The following is a 19,596-nucleotide window of genomic DNA, read 5'->3' on the forward strand; positions in this document are numbered from 1 at the left end:
ATATCGCCGCCTGGATCGGCGTAGAGGGCGGACGAACGATAATTGTGTCTTCCCATCATTCAATGCGCACATATTTCTCGTCCTCGAAATCGCATAGCGACCGCCGACGCGACGCGGTTAAAAGTGACATTTGCAAGGTGTAAATTGTTTTCACATCTATGTAAGTATAATTTAAGAAATCGAAATAGTTATAACCAAGAATATTTAATGTTACGCGTCCATTCAATGGACAGAATAATGATCTATAACAATGATATAGTCTAGTGTCGAATAAATCAATCACAGTCCCACTCGTAGAAATTTGTGTTGGTATCATCACATCTCGTATTCGAACTCGAATATCATTATTTCTGGTGATGTTATCGAATCAATACCATGTAATTCCTATTGACAATAATCCATTTATTTAGATGTAGATGGCTAAATGGAGCTAGCTCTATATCAAGCAGGGGATCACATATAGATCTAATGTTAGGTCTACGATTACAATTTTGAATTTTGAAAATACCCTCGCCCTCGGTCACACATAGCATAGAGTAAAGGAGCCCGTTTTCGGCCACTTAAGACAAAATCCTATTTTTAGGACTCTTTACTTCCTATTTATTATCATTTCTTGTTCAAATCATGAAGCAAATATTATTATTATTTAAACAAAAAAAGAATCCCAGAAAAAAAATCACGAATTGCCATGACAATATTCATTTCAATTTTCACTGTTTTAAAGCCAGTTATCGGCCGAGCGTTTCAGTTTACGGCCGCATGTACAAAGTCAATAGGAAGCGCTCGCGCGCGCCGTGCGTTTCCGCGCTGATGTACAGCACAAGCGGGCGGAGCAGGTATCCCACGCCGGAGCTCCCTGGTGCTCGCCTGGCCGAAGACAGGCACAGCGGTGATCGGAAGTTGGAATCTGAATTAGACAGAGATATCGTGTGTGTGCGTCGCGATGTGCGGCTGCATTGATTTAATACATGCGATGAGATACTTTTGAGCTTGCGACCAGCACAAAATCGGGCTCTAAATCTGAAAAACACTTGAAATAAAGCTCATTTTATGGTACCCATATTTCTTACAGACACGCGTAAGATACTCGATTTTTCAGATTTGGGTAGCGGGACCAGCGATTACATCGCTAAAATGTGATATTTTAGGATGTATTTTCCATTGCAAATGTGGTTCTTCAGTAACACTGGCATGGTATGGTATGTGTGGGATATGTGTTATGCTATTATGCGATGTATTTTAGAGTGATTTTACCTTGCATCCAACCAATCGGCCGAAAACTGGAGCTGGCCGATTACCGGCTCCTTTACTCTAGACCCTAGACCGAATTTTCGGTCTCTTTCGTTCGTTAGCCTCTTATTGGGGTAGGGTCGGCCGGCTCTCTCTTTAGAGACGGAAACCGTCTATACACATTCCCTTGATAACGCCACGGCCATTTTAGGTCGTAGCGTTTTGCCCCCAAAATCCCCCAAAATGTCATTTTACCTCGTGTATATCCAAATGTAAATTAGGCCTAGATCTAGGCTATAATACATCGGTTCCACTTACTAACTTGATTGAAATAATCCGTTTAATGATCCCTTTTAAGGAAATTATGGGTCAAAATCGACATCCATATTGAAAATCTTGCAAGCCGTGTTAAACTCTCGCTGCCGGAGTCGTCTAAATCAATCTCATCCCTTCTAGTCTACGCCGAAGGCAAAATGATTATGAAGGAAAAACTGTGATAACGCCATTACGAACGTGTAGATGGCGCACAGTTTTTCCTTCATAATCATTTTGCCTTCGGCGTAGAGTAGAAGGGATGAGATTGATTTAGATGACTCCGGCAGCGAGAGTTAAACACGGCTTGCAAGATTTTCAACATTGATGTCGATTTTGACCCATAATTTCCTTAAAAGGGACCATTAAACGGATTATTTCAATCAAGTTAGTAAGTGGAACCGATGTATTATAGCCTAGGCCTAATTTACATTTGGATATACACGAGGTAAAATGACATTTTTGGGGATTTTGGGGGCAAAACGCTACGACCTGAAATGGCCGTGGCGTTATCAAGGGAATGTGTATAGACGGTTTCCATCTCTAAAGAGAGAGCCGGCCGACCCTACCCCAATAAGAGGCTAACGAACGAAAGAGACGGAAAATTCGGTCTACACATAGCATAGACCCTCTAGGAGCATCACTATCCTGGCTGTGTAGTAAAAGCTGTGCTTTTGATTCTCAACATTTCAAACACCACTGTACAAAACTCAACTGATTTCACTCAAAATTGGTACTTTAGTGACAATTGATGACACCTAAATAGCAGTAAAATACATTTTTTTCAACTTACTGATGTTAAAAAGAATAATTTAAAAATTCAAATTGTAAGTCTAGTGTCAAACTTTGCTTACAGCTGCATCGACATGATTGTGTACAGGCTATGCGTTATTGTGTGGTGTGTATATTTGTGTATAGACTTCTAGGTCCCTGCCTCACAGCATGTATGCAGTGCTAGAGGTCAATACGCATTTAGCATGGACTCTCTATGCTTTGCTGGAGTGCCCTCGGCCTTCCCCCCAATTTTTATGCCTCCGCCACCGAAGGTGGTGCCGGAGGCATCATGTTTTCGGGTTGTCCGTCCGTACGTCCGTACGTCCGTCTCGTTTGACCGTTATCACAATATCTCAAGAACCATTTAAGATTTAAACTTAAGACTCGGGAATAGTATTTATCACCATAGGAAGACGATCTGATTAGATTTTGGAGTACGTAGGTCAAAGGTCACAGGTCACAGAGGTCAACTTATGAAATTCCTTGTATTGAGTTTGTTAGCGCGATATCTCAAGAACCATTTGAGATTTAAACTTCAAACTTAAGGATAGTATGTATCACCATAGGAAGACGATCTGATTAGATTTTGGAGCACGTATGTCAAAGGTCAAGGGTCACAGAGGTCAACTTATGAAATTCCATACATTGAGATTGTTATCATGATATCTCAAGAACCACTGGAGATTTAAAGGGAGTGGATCGCCAGTTTCCATGTGCAGAAGGCCATAATTCGCTGACACCAGACTTGGTGGAAATACCATTAACGGGGGAACAATTTTGCACACAGCAAACCCATAGTCCAGTCAAGAATTACCCCCCAATCTCTGGGAGAGCTCGAGAGTCTTCGGCAAATCAAAGCATTACATAAGGTCCAATGGTCATAAAACTCAAGGCTAACCCTGGTGATTGACAACACCTGTTATTGGGTAAACACCCGAACGGTGTCGAATTCCCCATGAGAGCCGACTACTCAGTGACTTTAAACTTCAAACTTAGTGATAGTGTGTATCACTATAGAAAAACAATCTGATTACATTTTGGAGCATGTAGGTCAAAGGTCAAGGGTCATAGAGGTCAACTTATGAAATTCCATACATTGAGAAATTGTTATGATATCTCAAGAACCACTGGAGATGTAAAAACTTCAAACTTAAGGATAGTATGTATCACCATAGGAAGACGATCTGATAAGATTTTGGAGCACGTAGGTCAAAGGTCAAGGGTCACAGAGGTCAACTTATGAAATTCCATACATTGAGATTGTTATCATAATATCTCAAGAACCACTGGAGATTTAAACTTCAAACTTAATGATAGTGTGTATCACCATAGGAAGACAATCTGATTAGATTTTGGAGCACGTAGGTCAAAGGTCAAGGGTCACAGAGGTCAACTTATGAAATTCCATACATTGAGATCGTTATTGCGATATCTCAAGAACCACTGGAGAATTTTCACTTCAAACTTAATGATAGTATGTATCACCATATCATAATATCTCAAGAACCACTGGAGATTTAAACTTCAAACTTAATGATAGTGTGTATCACCATAGGAAGACAATCTGATTAGATTTTGGAGCACGTAGGTCAAAGGTCAAGGGTCACAGAGGTCAACTTATGAAATTCCATACATTGAGATTGTTATCATGATATCTCAAGAACCACTGGAGATTTAAACTCCAAACTTGTTTAAATTGCTCTATGGCGGAGGCATCATTTTCGAATGCGCGCAGTCAAAATTCCATCTAGTTTAATTGGCGAAGAAGTGGGGAGGCATGACTCTCACTCTGCTCAGTGCAAATGCATGGTGACAGCGTGTAGCTCACATGACGCTCAGCAGCGCAAACCTAACTTTGTGCATGCTATACGCGTTACTAAATGTAATCCTTTGTACACACTGCGCAGCGTTTATATGTGTGTGCAATGCCAATTGATCGCATATGTGTATGCATTTGGATCACATGTGTTTGTTTATCCATTCGGCAAGACCTGCATGTCTACGCACAATAAATGCCGCAATTTACCCATTTGGCAATCTACCCATCAAAAGAAAAGAAATTTATTCCTTTAACAGGATTTTATAGTCACTTAAAATATAGAATAATGATAAGCAAAATACTTCCGAAAGAAGATGGAGCATTTTTCTGCCCAGAATTCGGTCGCGCCGATTAGAATTCAGTCACGTGATTTGTGCGTGGTATCTCTGTTGCCAAGGAGCGAAGCGTATTTGCGCACTATTTTCACACAATTGCGCAATAAAGCACTGAATGTCAATGCATTGACCGAATACTGGCCGAGCGATACCGCATGGCAAGGGTATCGTATAAATACCTCTCCACACATCGGCAAATGCGTCATTTGCAAATTCACTGCGATGGAGTGAACACAGAAGTGATTCTCTTCACACACATACTAAATTCATTGCGATAGCACACGCAGTTGTTTTGCAATAGCTTCTACATATGGCTATGCATGTTAGCGCATGTGCTAAGAGAACGCGGAAGTGCAGAAAGTCTTGCGACACTGACCAATTTTGAGCTAAGTTAGAGATTTTTCCGGGGCCCTAAATCTGATTTAATTTTGAGAGTTAAGAAAAGTTGTTCAGCTGCCTGATTTGTGCAAGTTTCGCGGCTCATTGATTATTTTTTAAATTGTTACAGCTGTTGAAACGGCTGTCTGACCGAATACTGGGAATATGGACCGAATACTGGGCGCGCTACCCTATACGCTTTACATATTACGCGATGCAGATACATGTAGCTGTTTGGGCTGCACAGCTGTTGAGCAAAATTCATAACTCTGCGTTCACCGCTTTTTCGTTCATTCTGGACAAAAATTGGATGAATATTGCCTAGATTTTGGGGGGCTGTATCTTTTGATAGAAACATCAGTAAGTCTTGAAATTTGAAAAGCCTTCTGAGTATTTGATTTTTTTTCAATAATCCAACCATAATAAATGGTGAAAAACGAACCAAAGGAACACCCTACTTTTGAATGCGATGCTCCATAATCGGACTATTACCATCAATGACCATAATAAATAAATAATTTCCAGCTGATTCACAGCTCATGTAGAAAAACTATAGAAACTGCCACTGATTTTCCTCCGTCACTATCGTAAAGTTAATCGTCTAGTTTCAGCTAATGATCCATCAAAACAAAATTGACCTCCAAAAACTCTGTCCCTAGGTCCATTTCGCGCCCCAAAGAATTTACAGGATTTTACATACGACATAGTAAGGTATGGATCAAGTTAATTTACGACCAAGTATATATATAATTTTCCAAGAGATTCAGCGCATGAGCGTGAAGCCTAAAAAATGCACGCAATTAATAATACTAAGCGGCTAATCTGCAAGATTGACAGTAGACTTCCAATTTAAATTTTTAAGAATTATTTGTGGGTGCTTGTAAGATCTAGCTGTAATTTCAAGAAATTTTCAGTTTTAGATCAATATTGTTTTGTAAGTCGCAAGCTTACAACTGCCCAAACACATGCTGTAGTCACTAATAGTCCATGTTTGAGGCGCACACTGTGTGTATGAATTGTGATGACATTTTCTGAAACTGTGGAGGTGGAATCTGGCCGGATCACATGAAGGGAGCTCCGCCATATAAACATGAGGTCAAAAACCCACAGCCGAAACTCCTAACTGAAAATTGATATTGACTTAGCAAATCTTTATTTCTTCTCAGAAATATTTTATTTCCTTGAAACATTAACACAAAATTCTTCTATGATTTCTAAAAAAAAGACATGAAAATAAGTTTGGAACAAATAGTACAAAAATTAGATTTTGTCGTCAGTGGCCGAAAAAAAAACTCCAGTATTTTATCCTGCAGGTATTTTCAGTTATGCAGATTTCTGTTGACATTGAGTGACTTGATCATTCCATCATTTGCATTGAATTGCTCAAAATCAGTCACTTAAAAAGCATTATTTATGATACTTTCCCATTTCACAATTCGTCTCTGACTATACTACATGTATATACATGTAGGTAGAAGGTTTTTTCTTCTTCCAGTTTTAAATTTGTCTCATGCTCAAAAATGAGTCAAATGTAGTCACTAATACTCTGGGTTAGATGCAATACACACACGATAGCTTCATAACAATATGATTGTTTGATACCATGATAAACAATTTGTCAGTGTTTCACATGATTCAGAATAATTCTCAAATACAGATTTTTACATTTGATTTTGTTTAATATCAAATTTAGATTACTTGAACTGTGACTTCAGCATGTGTCAATAGACTGAAATTCAGGTGGATTAAAAAAATTGTCTTTCTTTTAATGTTAAGTATAACAGCAACAGAATGAAGGCATTTCCACCATGTACACTGTACATGTTGTATATCATCACATGTTTTGTATAATAAAGTATTGTTTATGTGTATTCTGCCATTGTTTTTACCATAAGGAATCGACCTCCCTCTGGCAGCGGGCGCAAGCCAACAGCAGCAGGAATGAGACCCCCTTCTGGATTGAGACAGCCCCCTCCTGGCACGGCTATGAGGATGCCACCTGGTACTGGGGTAAGGGTTTCAATCTTAAAGCCCCACTGCACTACTTATAGCTACTTGTGCCCATTATAGCAAACAATGCCTAATCGGTGACCTTTGGTCCCCCATGATCAATTTTTCTAATGTTAATTGAGAGCTGATTTGATGTGATTACCACCTACAATGTAATCCCCCCTGGCCAAACTAGTACAAACAGGCTTTAATACACTTTATAAATGTATGCATACAAGCAATTCCCATCAATGGGAAATGATAGTGAATAGGGACAGATTTTCTAAAATAAAGATAAGTTGTAATACTTAGGCAACACCACCAACTGATCCCAAGCAGTTTTAGAGCGACCAATTTCTTGCCATTTTTGCCATTCTTGCCATTTTTGTAAGTTGTTGTAATTTTTGTGTTCAATGTGTTATGTCCAAATGACTGGAATATAAAAAAAAAGGGTTAGATAGGATGCCTTTCATATGGTGTCGATCATTATTATCATTATTGAATCTATTGTCCCCAATATCCAATATAGATATCATTACATTTTCCACATTTGAAATTAACTACCATACATTGCATCCTTATTTTCTTTGAGCACTCAGCAATATACAATATACTGTAGTGTACTGGAACGGCAATAACATAGATATTTTTTCTTCTTATCTTTCTCTTTCTTTTTATTTCCAGTTTGAAATGTTTCAATATATTTATTGTGATATGTTTATCTAATATGAACAAATACTATCAGATTTATCAAAATTATTGACACAGCATAAAATGTAAGTAGTCACAAATAGATTCCCTCATTCGTTCGTCTTTACCTCAATACACATGTCAAAGTAAAATTCAATAAAAATGTATGTAAGTTTACACAGGTAAATGCTCTTTGTAGAAATTTAAATGTGTATTTAAATTTATGCCATTACAGGCTCCCGGTACAGCTAGGCCTGGGACAAGGGGAGGAGCAGGACCTTCCACTGGCGCAGGTATTCATAACTGTTTTATTTTCATGTAGATCCTGTCGTAGTCGAGTGGTTTAAACACTTGACTAGAAAAGTGAAAAGTGTCCTTTGTCAAGACATTCATATAAATTTGCCACTTTCAAACCAGGTGTTATATGGTTAAAAGTAGGACATTTTTGCTTGAAAGTTGTGAGCACTGAAATCTGTATCGTGAGCACCTTGTGTGGTGGAAGTGTGCAATCTCAAAATATCCAATTTGTTTTTTTTTCTTCAGTTTTTTTTCATTTCAGCTATAATTATTGAATGTTTACATTACATTGTTAATCCACTAATGTGAGAAATGCTGGAATTTGTATATTGGTTATGTTACAACTATTTGCAGAGCAATCAAATTGCATGTATATTGAGCAAAATGAAGGTGGCCAATTTGTAGAAATTTATTTAAACAATATGTATTTTCATGATTTTGTACAAAATTTATCTGTTGTTTAGCTGAGAAGTGCTGTTCAAAGACTTTGCTCATGATGTTTTTATTAAAACTATGAACACAATTCAATTCATACAATTTAAGTTTTTATATAAACTAGATTATAACCTGGATCATTTGAAACAAATGTATGAGATGCTAGACATGTAAGAGATGAAATAAGATCATACATCTTTATTTTATTATTGGTACATGTATTTTCAGTAATAGAACACTCATGAATAATCATAATAATCTAATTCAGCAATGACATGTTGGACATGTTGCTGATAACAAAAAGAAGGAAAAAAATCCTTAGCAATATGTACAAGACAATGCAATTGTGATTAAATTCAACTTAGAATACAATTCTTTTCATTTTTATTTTATTTCAGTACTCAATGCCAACATCAATGTTACAGACAGGCCAACCACACAACAGGGTCTTGGGGGACTCAAGACTGGTAAAAAAGGTGAGTTTAAAAGTTTCTTTGAGATATTGTGAGACAAACCCAGATGTAGTTGTATATTTAAAACTCTAGTTAAAAGCTACAAAGGGTGGCATACATACCACTTTTAAACAAATATTAATCACCTACGAGGGTAATGGTGCAAACTGTCATCGCCGAGGTGATTTCGGGGCTACTATCTTCCCGAGCCGCAAGGCGAGGGAAGATGGTAGCCCCGAGATCACCGAGGCGATGATAGTTTGTATCCATTGCCCGAGTAAAGGAGGTTAATATTTGTTTTATATCCCACATCGGCATTATAGGTCTATTTAAAGTGAATTTTACATAATAATAAGAACTGATTCTGCAGACAGTTTAGCTTCAGCTAGATTTTACAAAGCGCAACATGCATACATGTAATACAGTCGATGCGCGCTCATTTGACATTGACATTGACTTTGACATTTCGTGTAACCTACTTTGCTATGCGTATTCAATGGGCAAGGGTGGGCAAGTGGGGTAGCAGCAAAAAATTACTTTACAATAAGTACTATCTCAGGTAGATAGTACTTATCTATACCTTTTTCGTGCTCTGTACAATCGCAATGCAAACAACTATACATGAGGGATATAATCATTAATATGTAATGTGAGGATCCTTTTTATAAAGAAAAGCAGAATATAGGCAAAGTGTGTTACTAAACAATATAGGTCAAAGATTTGAAACAAACAAAAAAGTGATGATCTACCTTTTTCATAAATTATATTTACCAAGATTATTGTCTGATTTCAGGCTTTCTTTGCTTAATATTGTGCTATCCAAAGTTCAACACGTCTGACACATTTAGTCCGACCAACTGATAATTCCTATGATCATCAGATTAATTTTTTTTTTTTTTGGGGGGGGGGGTGCATTGGGGCAGGGGCAAGTCCAAAATAAAGTTAAATCCAATCATATAAGAATTTAGAATTGCTTTTTAAAAGCCAGTTTGTCTTGAATTGTAATTCCTTGATGTATTGGACTGGGGATTGGATTTTAAAGACGCATAGTAGTTGATTCTCATGGGGAATTTAACACCGTTCAGGTGTTTACCATATAACGGGTGTTGACAATCACCAGGTTTAGCTTTCAGTTTTATGACCAAAATGCCTTATGTAATGCTTTGTATTTCCTCATCCATTCCTCCACGTGGTAAAGTCATTATCTCACTTTTCCCTCACCCGAAGACTCTCCGAGAGACGAAAGGGTATTTCTTGATGGACCTACAGGTTCGCTGTGTGCAGACTTTTAAACACATTAATTGTATTTCCACCAAGTCTGGTGTCAGCCAATTATGGCCTTCTGCCCATGGAAACTGATGACCTACTCCCTTTAAAAAAAAGATGTGACCTTTGACCTTTTGTATACATTATCACTTACAGGTCCTTCAAGAGTTGTTATGGACAAGTCTTATTTCCTTGGCCTCCTGAGAACCAAGATGAATGAACTGACAACTGAAAATAACAAACTTCAGAGAGAGATTGACAGGATAAATGAGGAAAATAACAGCTTTCTTTCTTACGAGAAGAAGTAAGTTATCATATTGCTGTGGTGGCATGGCATTTATAACACACAGCTTGATATGAGTGTGAAATATCCATGTTAATTCTGATAAAGACGGGTACACAATAAAGTATGTCTTAAGCTCCAAAACGTTATGTTATGATTCAGGGCCTTTTGGTATAGTAGTACAATGATTTTGTTAGTTTATGGTATAAATGAGACTAAAAAGCAATATTTGTTGCTGTTATTCAAAATCTGTAAACAGATCTTTTCTTTTCAGAATCCATTCATTTATTTTGCATCACAGAATTTAAGCAGATAACAGTATCATATTTTTTCTCAGATATTCATTGCATAGCATGATGATAATGTAATTTGTTTCTATTTTCACTCTTACAAGAGCTTCACATGACCTGTCAAACATAGAGGGGGGAAATAAAACATCTTATTATTACTCTGCCTTCTTCTACCCTAAATTGTTGGTTGTCTTGCTTTTAAAGGGCTGAGAGTGTCGCAGGTGAAATCAAAGAACTTCAGGGACAACTGGGTGACTACAATACAGTAAGTTTTTGTTGGAATATATATATTTTGAATATTGATTTTTGTGTCTTTTGATCAATTTTAAAAAAATAAAACATCCCAACTTGTGGGAATAGGATTGTGGACTGCTACATTGTTTGGAGTAGGCTAATGTTATATGTACACTGTGTATGTGCCAAAAGTCTACCGTGGCAAACCTATGCTCGTTCCATTTGTCAACCTAAGCAAGTGAATTAATATGAAACAGGTTAAATCGTTGGTTGGCCTTTTTTTATTCACAAAAGCATATTTAGGGCAATTCCACGGTAACAGAAGGACACTCAGACAAGATTTTTGAACTTCAGGTTCATACTAAAAGAAATGTTTTATTAGTATGTATTAAACTATGGGGAACAAAATGTGTTTCAGTCAAGTGGAAAGCTTCATCAACTTCACAAAGTTTGGATAAACACTAATTAACTGGAAAAACCATGTCCATTTTTATGTCCTTCCATTACCGAGATAATTAATATGCACATTCTTAAACTACTTAACTATAATGACAATTTTTGGGGGGAGAATTAAAGGCACTTATATAGGTATTATATCTGTACTGTTTCACATCTTATACTAATAAAACAGTTCTTTTAGTATGAACCTGAAGTTCAAAAATCTTGTCTGAGTGTCCTTCCGTTACCGTGGAATTGCCCTTTAGCTGAGATTTTGTAATATTCATTTTTTCTTTAAATTTTAAATGCATTTTGTCTTGCAGCTTGTAGATAAACTCAACACAGACACTGAGATGGATGAAGTACAAGAAGATTATAATCAGGTATGTGTCATATCCCCCCTTCCTCCTCCCATTTCAATTTCCACCTCTCGTCTTCTCCTCTCTCTCTCTCTCTCTCTCTCTATCTCTCTCTATCTCTCTTCCCCCCCCCCCTCTATCTCCCTCTCCCCCTCTATCTCTCTATCTCTCTCACCTCTCCTCTATCTATCCTCTGTCTCTCTCCCTCTGTCTTTGTCTGTCTCTCTCTTATCTCTTTCACCTTCATTCGCTCTGTTTTTCCTGTATCTCTGTCTTTCTTTTCCTCTCTATGAATGTATTTGATAGTCAATACAATTTGTGAAATGACCACGGTATGATTACAAACATTCTTCAAATTCTTGAATTAAAAGAGAGCCAGAGTTTATAGAATAAAATCATTTTGTTAGCAATTTTAGAGGAAACAGTATGTACACTAATCCAATCAAAGAATTGTGTATGAGTTTTACTCGACTTTGGCTTCGGCTTCATACTGTAATCAATCTCCAATTCTAGATATCATTGTTGTAGTTACAATTTGTATGCAAGCAGGGGATTGATTATTGGTCCCGTGAGAGTATGGATATTTAAGGTGCGGATTTTAATTGGCATTTGAATGATCTCAACACTTGGCATGTTCAAAAAATTATAGTCATAATTATGTTACAATTAACAACTGGATCATTTATAAGTCCTTGAAATTTGTTGTTGTTGCATACTTAGGAAATTACAAAACTTGGTAAGGATATGGTTTTGAATTTTTAACTGTGTATGTAGCAAGCCTTACACTATTTGCAAATAAACATCAGCTCCACTTGAATAATGCAGCATTGTGTTTTTTTTTGTGGTCTTTAATTTCCTTGTGTAGATGTAATAGGTACATGTACATGTGTTGTAGACCTTATTTTTCCTGTATGACTTAATTTTGTAAATTTTTATTCACAGCTGAAAGTTGAAAATGACCTGGAAAGCAAGAATATAGATACCATCTTCACAACAAGACAAGAGTAAGCCTTTCCTTTGCATTTATTGCTTTTAATTAAAAAAATGTCCATGAATTTTGACTTACAGTCAGGGTTGCTAGTTTGGGGGCAAAAGCCTGGATTCAGGGCCTAGCAATTTATTTGTTGTTATTACAAATTAGGTAATAAAGATTTTCAGGTCCACACATTAATCCTTACTGGTAATCTCAATATGGAAATTGAATCCTGAGCAAGAACAAAACTGAGAACTAACATTTTTTGTTTTCTTATTATTCCTTTGTATCATCAGGACTGAATCCCAGATAACTCAAGTAGATGTAGAAATCCAGCAATGCAGACGGATGGCTGACACTCTAGTAGATGACATGGTATGTACATGTGCCTAAATGGAGTTATTTCCTCAAATTTATGTCACAATGATGTAGCTTATCCATACTTTCTACAGGTGTACAGTATTTAAGTGTGAATAACATATTGTTGACATGTTTTCAAGCATAGCTAGCTTCATGTATGTCTCCAGTAAGAGGTAAGTGAGAGGTAAGATATCTCTCTCTATCTCTCATCACATTAATCACTTAGTTTCTCTCATATGTTTTTTGTATATTATCTTAGCATTCCAGATAACAATAAAGTGATTATTAAATTCAATTCAATTCAATTTTGGTTTTATTGTATAAAAAAAAAATTAAAAAAATATGACAAAAGTCCATTGACTGAAATTGTCATATTTACACAAAAAAGCAAGAAAATATAGAGATGGAATATAGTACCATACAGTGACTGTTAATAATCATATTAGACACAAATTGATGATGTAGATTATGGAATAAATTACCACCAGAAATAAGGAAAGCCCCATCACTAGATCATTTTAAATAAAAACTGAAAATTCACTTGTTCATATAGTATGTATAGCACAGCATTTACGAGCTCTTGCAGCGCAGTAGAATATATCTACATAGTTATTGCGCTTTACAAATGAATATATTATTATTATTATTATTATAAAAATTGCCAATGAATGTTATAACAGAAAATATTAAGGTATTCACACATTATTCCATTATTCATCAAAATAACAAGCGTTCTGTTAAATTGTCAGTTTTTTCCCTGCTGTAATAAAATACTTTTAAGAAAAGAAGACATTGTACAAATCTGAAATTTCATTCAGTTAATGATATTCTGATTTGCTGAAGATAAGTTTATGTGGAGACTATAATATGAAGTTTCAGTAGTCACACAGAAAAGAAAGAATGGCATGATTTGTGTAAAAGCAATATAACAGTATGAGAATCCGTATAAATCAGTATTCTTGGAACACGTTTTTTCTGAATGAAAATTATTGGTAATTTACTTTACAGATGCTCTGAGAAAGAAATCCTGCGATTTAAATAGATCAATAGCATATATTAGAGAATTGCATCAAAATGAAACTACATTATCTATAAAATATATGGTTAATTATTACTAAAAAGTCAATATTTCATATTTCAGTGGACACAAAGAATGTTGAATGGATGGTTTCAACTCAGCCAATATTTGTGAAATAGAAGAGCTTAGAAAATAACCTTTTTTTCTAGGTTAATTCTCATAAAATTATCTGAAGTGTGCAGGAAATTACTTACTTTACAACTTAATACACACTCTTATCTCAAAAATGCAAATATGTTTTAATTGACCTGTGGAATATGATCATATTTGTAGAGGATATCTTTTTTCTAACCTACTTTGGCTCGATTCCAATTTAAACCTGTTAAATTTCAGGGAAATTTCATGTCATTCATAAAACTGAAAAAGGCAATTATATTTATTAACCAACTGACTTTTGGAATAGAGTTGTAAATATCAAAAGGCAAATATTTGAAATTTGGTAAGTTTAAACTCCCTTATCTCTAGAGGTATAGCAATAACGGATGTTCATAATTACTCATTACTTTGAAATACACCGGAAATTTGAGACGTACAAGTCATATCAGTTTTCATTTTGAAAGAGCTGATTAATATTTGATATCAAACAAGAGCTGATTTGTCATGTTATTTGTAAAGGGTGACAGTGAGCCCATATATGTGCAGCTTTTATCAAGTACTTTCAAGGTGATCTTTTAGTCACAGTAAGTGTATCTTTGACTTGGAAGATATACTACATGTATAGTGTAGGCAAAAACAGGAAAATGCATAATCACAGATACAGTAAGTGTGAAAGAGTAGTTACCTGTTCTTATTCTATACATTTTGATTGAAGTATTGCATTGATGCATGTGATGTGCAGCATAACAGTTTCTACAAAGTGTACATATAAGCTTATTATAGAATAACAGATAGTCGAGAAACAGGGCAGCACCAAGAGGAATCCAAGAAAAATGGACTCCCAAGTATTAACAGTTATTGTGTAAACATAGTAATGATGATAATAGGTCCATTTATATTGGGTGGAGAGGGGCAAATGTAGATTAATGTCTTGCCAAAGGACATTAGTGTTGCTGTGGGAATCTAACCACGAACCATGTTATCCACAGTCCGATGAGGTATCCACGTAGACCACCACACCTCTACAAGAGAACCTTGTGTATCTTTAGAACCCCTTGTATCTTTTCAATGGTCCACATAATGACAGATAATAATGATAATAAAAGGCATTTCTATATAACGCCGTCTATCTAGAAACTCTATTCCGAGGCACATTTATTATTACCCTGGCTTTAGCCTAGCTGCCATTACAGCGCTCCAGCATTTCAAGGAATTAATTCCTGCCATGTACCCATTTACATCACCTGGGTTGAGTGTGGCAAATGTAGATCAATGTCTTGCCAAAGGACATTAGTGCCGTGGCGGGACTCGAACCGTGGACCTTGTGATCGACAGTCTGGCGACGTATCCACTCGACCACGACACCTCTAGAAGGAAAACTTAACTGAAAGGATAATGAAAGCGATGTTGACTCTCTTTCTGAATAATATTCTGTACTTTTAAGCCTAGTCCTGCCTTACCCATGATGATAACTACATGTATAACCATATTAATGATTTCAATTAAGCCTTTCAATTTTAGAACAAAAGGTGGTGGAGATAATCTGATCTGTAGTACACCTGTTTCTAACTCGTCACGTGATTGGTTGAAGGATGTTATTTGCATTGAAATGCATGTAACTTCAAAAAATTGTGCTTCTTTCATAAAAACCTCAATTTAGCCATACATTTCATTTCTTTAGTCAAAATATTTAAGACAGAAATTTCTATCATGTTTAAAAAGTGGTATGAAGCAATCAAAACTCATGAGGGAGTTACCAGAAAAATAGCAGTGAGTGGAAAGTATTCAAAATCTCTCAGAATTTTTTTTTTAGAGAAACAAGTAAATTTTAATTTGTAAGCATGATATCCTAAATCATACTACATATTGTAACATTTAATCAACTGTATAGTTATCGGTATCAGGACAAGTAGGACTAGGCCACTAATTAGCTATACTCGATGGTCTTGCTCTTGATTTGACTCTTTACTGTTTAATATATAGGTTTAATTCATTAAGTGTATCACTCTTGCAGTTTTTTACTTCTTTAAGAATTATTGAGAGCTTCTTGGCTTGTCTCACCTTGCAAATGTACAGAACGAGTAGTATTAAAAAAATCACAAACAAGATCACAACAGCTACATAATATACTGGAAAGACCGGACAATTGGTTTTTGGAACAGGATTTGGTATTGATAGATTAGTAAGAAGGCTAGAATTGTCTCCATCTAATAACCCTGTGTCTTGAGATGACATCAGATGTTGTGTTGTTGAAGCCACAGGACAAGGGTCTGTGGTATTGGTGAAGGCACTTTTTTCAATAGGATCCAATTTACAGTCTTTGCAATCACACATGTCTGTGGTCTCTTCCAAGCTACAAGAACAACAGTACACAGAATCTGTGGCTAGTCGTGCTAGTATAGTTTGTGTCAAAGTCCTGCGCCCTTGTGCAGGATTAGTCAATGAAGGTAGCTTCATTCCATTTTGGTAACATACAATCTGTCCTGCTAGAGTACCTACTGGAGCCGTACATTGCAGTGAGACCCATTCCCTATCGGTGTATTGCCTGCTTGTTTCACAAGATGCCTCTCCGGGAGGATATTTAACACGTATCCCAATTCTAGGGTAATCCGGTAGCATTTGACCGTTCTTGTATGCAGTCAAGATATACGTACCTTCATTGTCTCTTAGGACAGGATCAATTGTTAAGTAGAGCCAACAGTTGCCAGCGTTAGTGTCATTCATAAGCACATGATTCGGGGGTAAGGATAGGAAATGCGGATTCACAGAACTATAAAAAGGGTATCTATAGCTATATCGTAACGTGACTCTTGTACTGTCACATGGATATGTAAAATTAAGTTGTGCAACTTCCCCCTCGGATACATTTAGGGTGATAGATTCGTAGCATCTTGCCAATATGATCAAAGTAACGAAAGTGATGAAAGCATGTAATTTGCATTTTGATAGAACCTCTTGTGACTTCACCATCTCGTAGTTTGGGTTAATCTGTGAGAAGAAAGAGAATATGGTAACTACATTTACTACAGCAAAAGAATTGAGAATATACTGATATTGAGTTTATTATTGTATTAAGTTTGATGATTGTGAATGAAAACATATGGTCTTGATTCAACATAAGGGAGTGTCTGCGCTTCTAAAAAGAGCTACTTTATAGAAAAACAGCATAAGAATTTGCCTTGATGATGGCAATTTGGCAAATTGAATGTTGCTAAGCCCCATTGCCTTGCTGTGGTATCTTTCTACAAATATAATGGTGGTTCTGTCAAAAGAAAAGCAAAATCCTGTAAATAAGATTTGATAGTTATTTCAACATGAACATGTATGTGCAGATATATGAATAATCTAATGATTGCTTCTGAAAACTGCAAGAGAAACCATATACTCTTTCTATAGTCCATTAACAATGCTTGCATGATTACATTAACAAGCCATAATCAAGTTTTCATGTGGGTTTCTAGTTCTTGAAGAATTATAAAGAATTGACCAATATCTACCCTAAATGAAAGATCTATTGACAAAAAAAAAAGTGAAAAGCTACAGTTTTCTATCCAAGCATGTAGGGAGCAATATCAGTTTGGTCATCAATTACTTGTCAAATAACTAGAGTGTGTGTTAGGCTTGAAGAATGATTCAATTTTAATCCTGTTATGTTTGAGGTCTAACTTCAGTGCTCTCTACCTTTTGTACATGTATCTCCTTGACAAATAGCTAAAATATATTTACACTTAATTGTATACATTTCAAGTAGGTCTCCATAAACCCAATAAATCACATTGCACAATATCTAAATGCAGTGTTACACGATGGTTGGAAATCAAATGATACGAGGTGTAACGATCTGCACAAATATGATTATATTCTCCTTTAATTCCAGGTACTTTGCAGATTATACCAGAGCAGCTCCACTTTTGTTATCTTATAGCTCTGTGCAAATAAGAATAAGAATGTGACTATTACAACTATACCTATTCATCTGTTTGTTTTGTAGTGAGAAATAATAAGGAATGTATATGTTATCTTACCAATGAATCCTCGTGAAGTTGTACTTCCACTCTTTTCTCAAATTGTTTGTGGACAGAAAACAAACCTGATAAGCGAGATGACCTTGAGATTCCCTCCACTCTCTCTTCGTGCTATTTGCAAAATGCCACCTAGCTAGCATGCCATTTTGTAATTGCGCACTTATTTACTATTAATAGGCTACGTACATATCCAAAGAGTCAATATTATAATCGCAACTTATTTCCGCTTTGGAGGCTTAATAGCAAATATTGAAATAAGAGTATAAAGGAAACTGCAAACTTGCATGGTCTGTGTTTAGTTAGTGGTATGTGATATCACAAAATCATTTGTGTGTTTGTACACTGTACAGTCAATTAAATCGTTAGGTAAAGTGAAGTCTAGTATTTTAAATAGAAAATATCCTCTTTTTGGAGGGGAAAAGCTTAATTAGACAGTCATTTTATTTTGAAAAAAGGTTTGAACAAGAGATATATGCATTCATGTAATGTATTTATATTACTGTATGGAAAAAAAAACATGGTAGAGAGAAAGGAAAGTAACAAACTCACTTTATGTATATGTGTACATGCATGTCTTCAAACATTTGTAATGTGATTAAGATATGTAAGAAGATGGTGCCATGCGCCATCACTAACTTTTGATAGGGATTTTTAAATTTGCACGTAATCTAGACGATGCTGACAGAGACATTAGAGACCTGTCTGCTTAATATAATGCATTCGTATTTTTGACATATTTCTAGATTTAAAGTCTTGACAACCTTAGTGTGTGACATAGGCTCATCCAACATAGCAATGAATAATTTCTGCAAGGTACAACTGATTAATTTCAACAGTTTGTCAATATTTATTACCAACAGGAATTAGGCGATTCCAGTATTAAGCTGAGGGGAATGAGAGGACTCGGTAGTCAACGTAAAATAAGAATTTTCGCAATGTGCTCTTCAAGTCAAGCAAATTACTTAGATACCTTTTCTTGCTTTGTCTAAGTAATGATTAAAGAATATGATTATTTTCAGTACATGCCTTAAAACTTAATTCTGTACTTAGATGACAAAGTACTCTTTAGCCACCTGACAAGTTGAGCCTACTGTAGCAGTGTATCACTCAATAGATGGTATTAAAGGCTTATGGCCAGCATTAACTAATTATTACAATAGATCCAGCCAAACTAGTTGTATTCCTGATCTTTACTGCCCTTCAACTTCATGCTCAGCAAGGCCTATGTGTAGATACACATATTAATCAGGCAAGCTATGGAAGTAGAAATACGGGAATGCAAAAAAGGATAGTTGTATTAAAATATGCAGGACATAGTACCCTTTACTACGCCAACACTACAGCAACTTTTAGATCGAGTATTCTCAAATGCGGAGACATCGATCCAAACCCTGGTCCTTTGGAGCAACACCACCATCGGTACTCTAGTAACGATCTTTATGAGCTAAGAGATAAATGCACTAATCAGAAGGTGTCCCCTCAC

General features: G+C 36.1%; 1 protein-coding gene across 1 annotated transcript in view; it reads left to right on the forward strand.

The window, feature by feature from the left end:
• Positions 1 to 35: 35 nt before the first annotated feature.
• LOC585028 (intraflagellar transport protein 74 homolog) overlaps positions 36 to 19,596 on the forward strand; it is a 34,024-nt gene continuing 14,463 nt past the window's right edge. Inside the window, exons 1-9 of the mRNA XM_030995947.1 lie at positions 36 to 160; positions 6,744 to 6,858; positions 7,763 to 7,820; positions 8,658 to 8,735; positions 10,134 to 10,281; positions 10,755 to 10,815; positions 11,546 to 11,605; positions 12,524 to 12,585; positions 12,851 to 12,929. Of these exons, the coding sequence (XP_030851807.1) occupies positions 159 to 160; positions 6,744 to 6,858; positions 7,763 to 7,820; positions 8,658 to 8,735; positions 10,134 to 10,281; positions 10,755 to 10,815; positions 11,546 to 11,605; positions 12,524 to 12,585; positions 12,851 to 12,929 (663 nt within the window). The 5' untranslated portion in view covers positions 36 to 158. The remainder of the gene's footprint in view (positions 161 to 6,743; positions 6,859 to 7,762; positions 7,821 to 8,657; positions 8,736 to 10,133; positions 10,282 to 10,754; positions 10,816 to 11,545; positions 11,606 to 12,523; positions 12,586 to 12,850; positions 12,930 to 19,596) is intronic.

The sequence above is a fragment of the Strongylocentrotus purpuratus genome, unplaced genomic scaffold, assembly GCF_000002235.5.
Source record: "Strongylocentrotus purpuratus isolate Spur 01 unplaced genomic scaffold, Spur_5.0 spur5_scaffold_3, whole genome shotgun sequence".
Taxonomy (NCBI): Eukaryota; Metazoa; Echinodermata; class Echinoidea; order Camarodonta; family Strongylocentrotidae; genus Strongylocentrotus; species Strongylocentrotus purpuratus.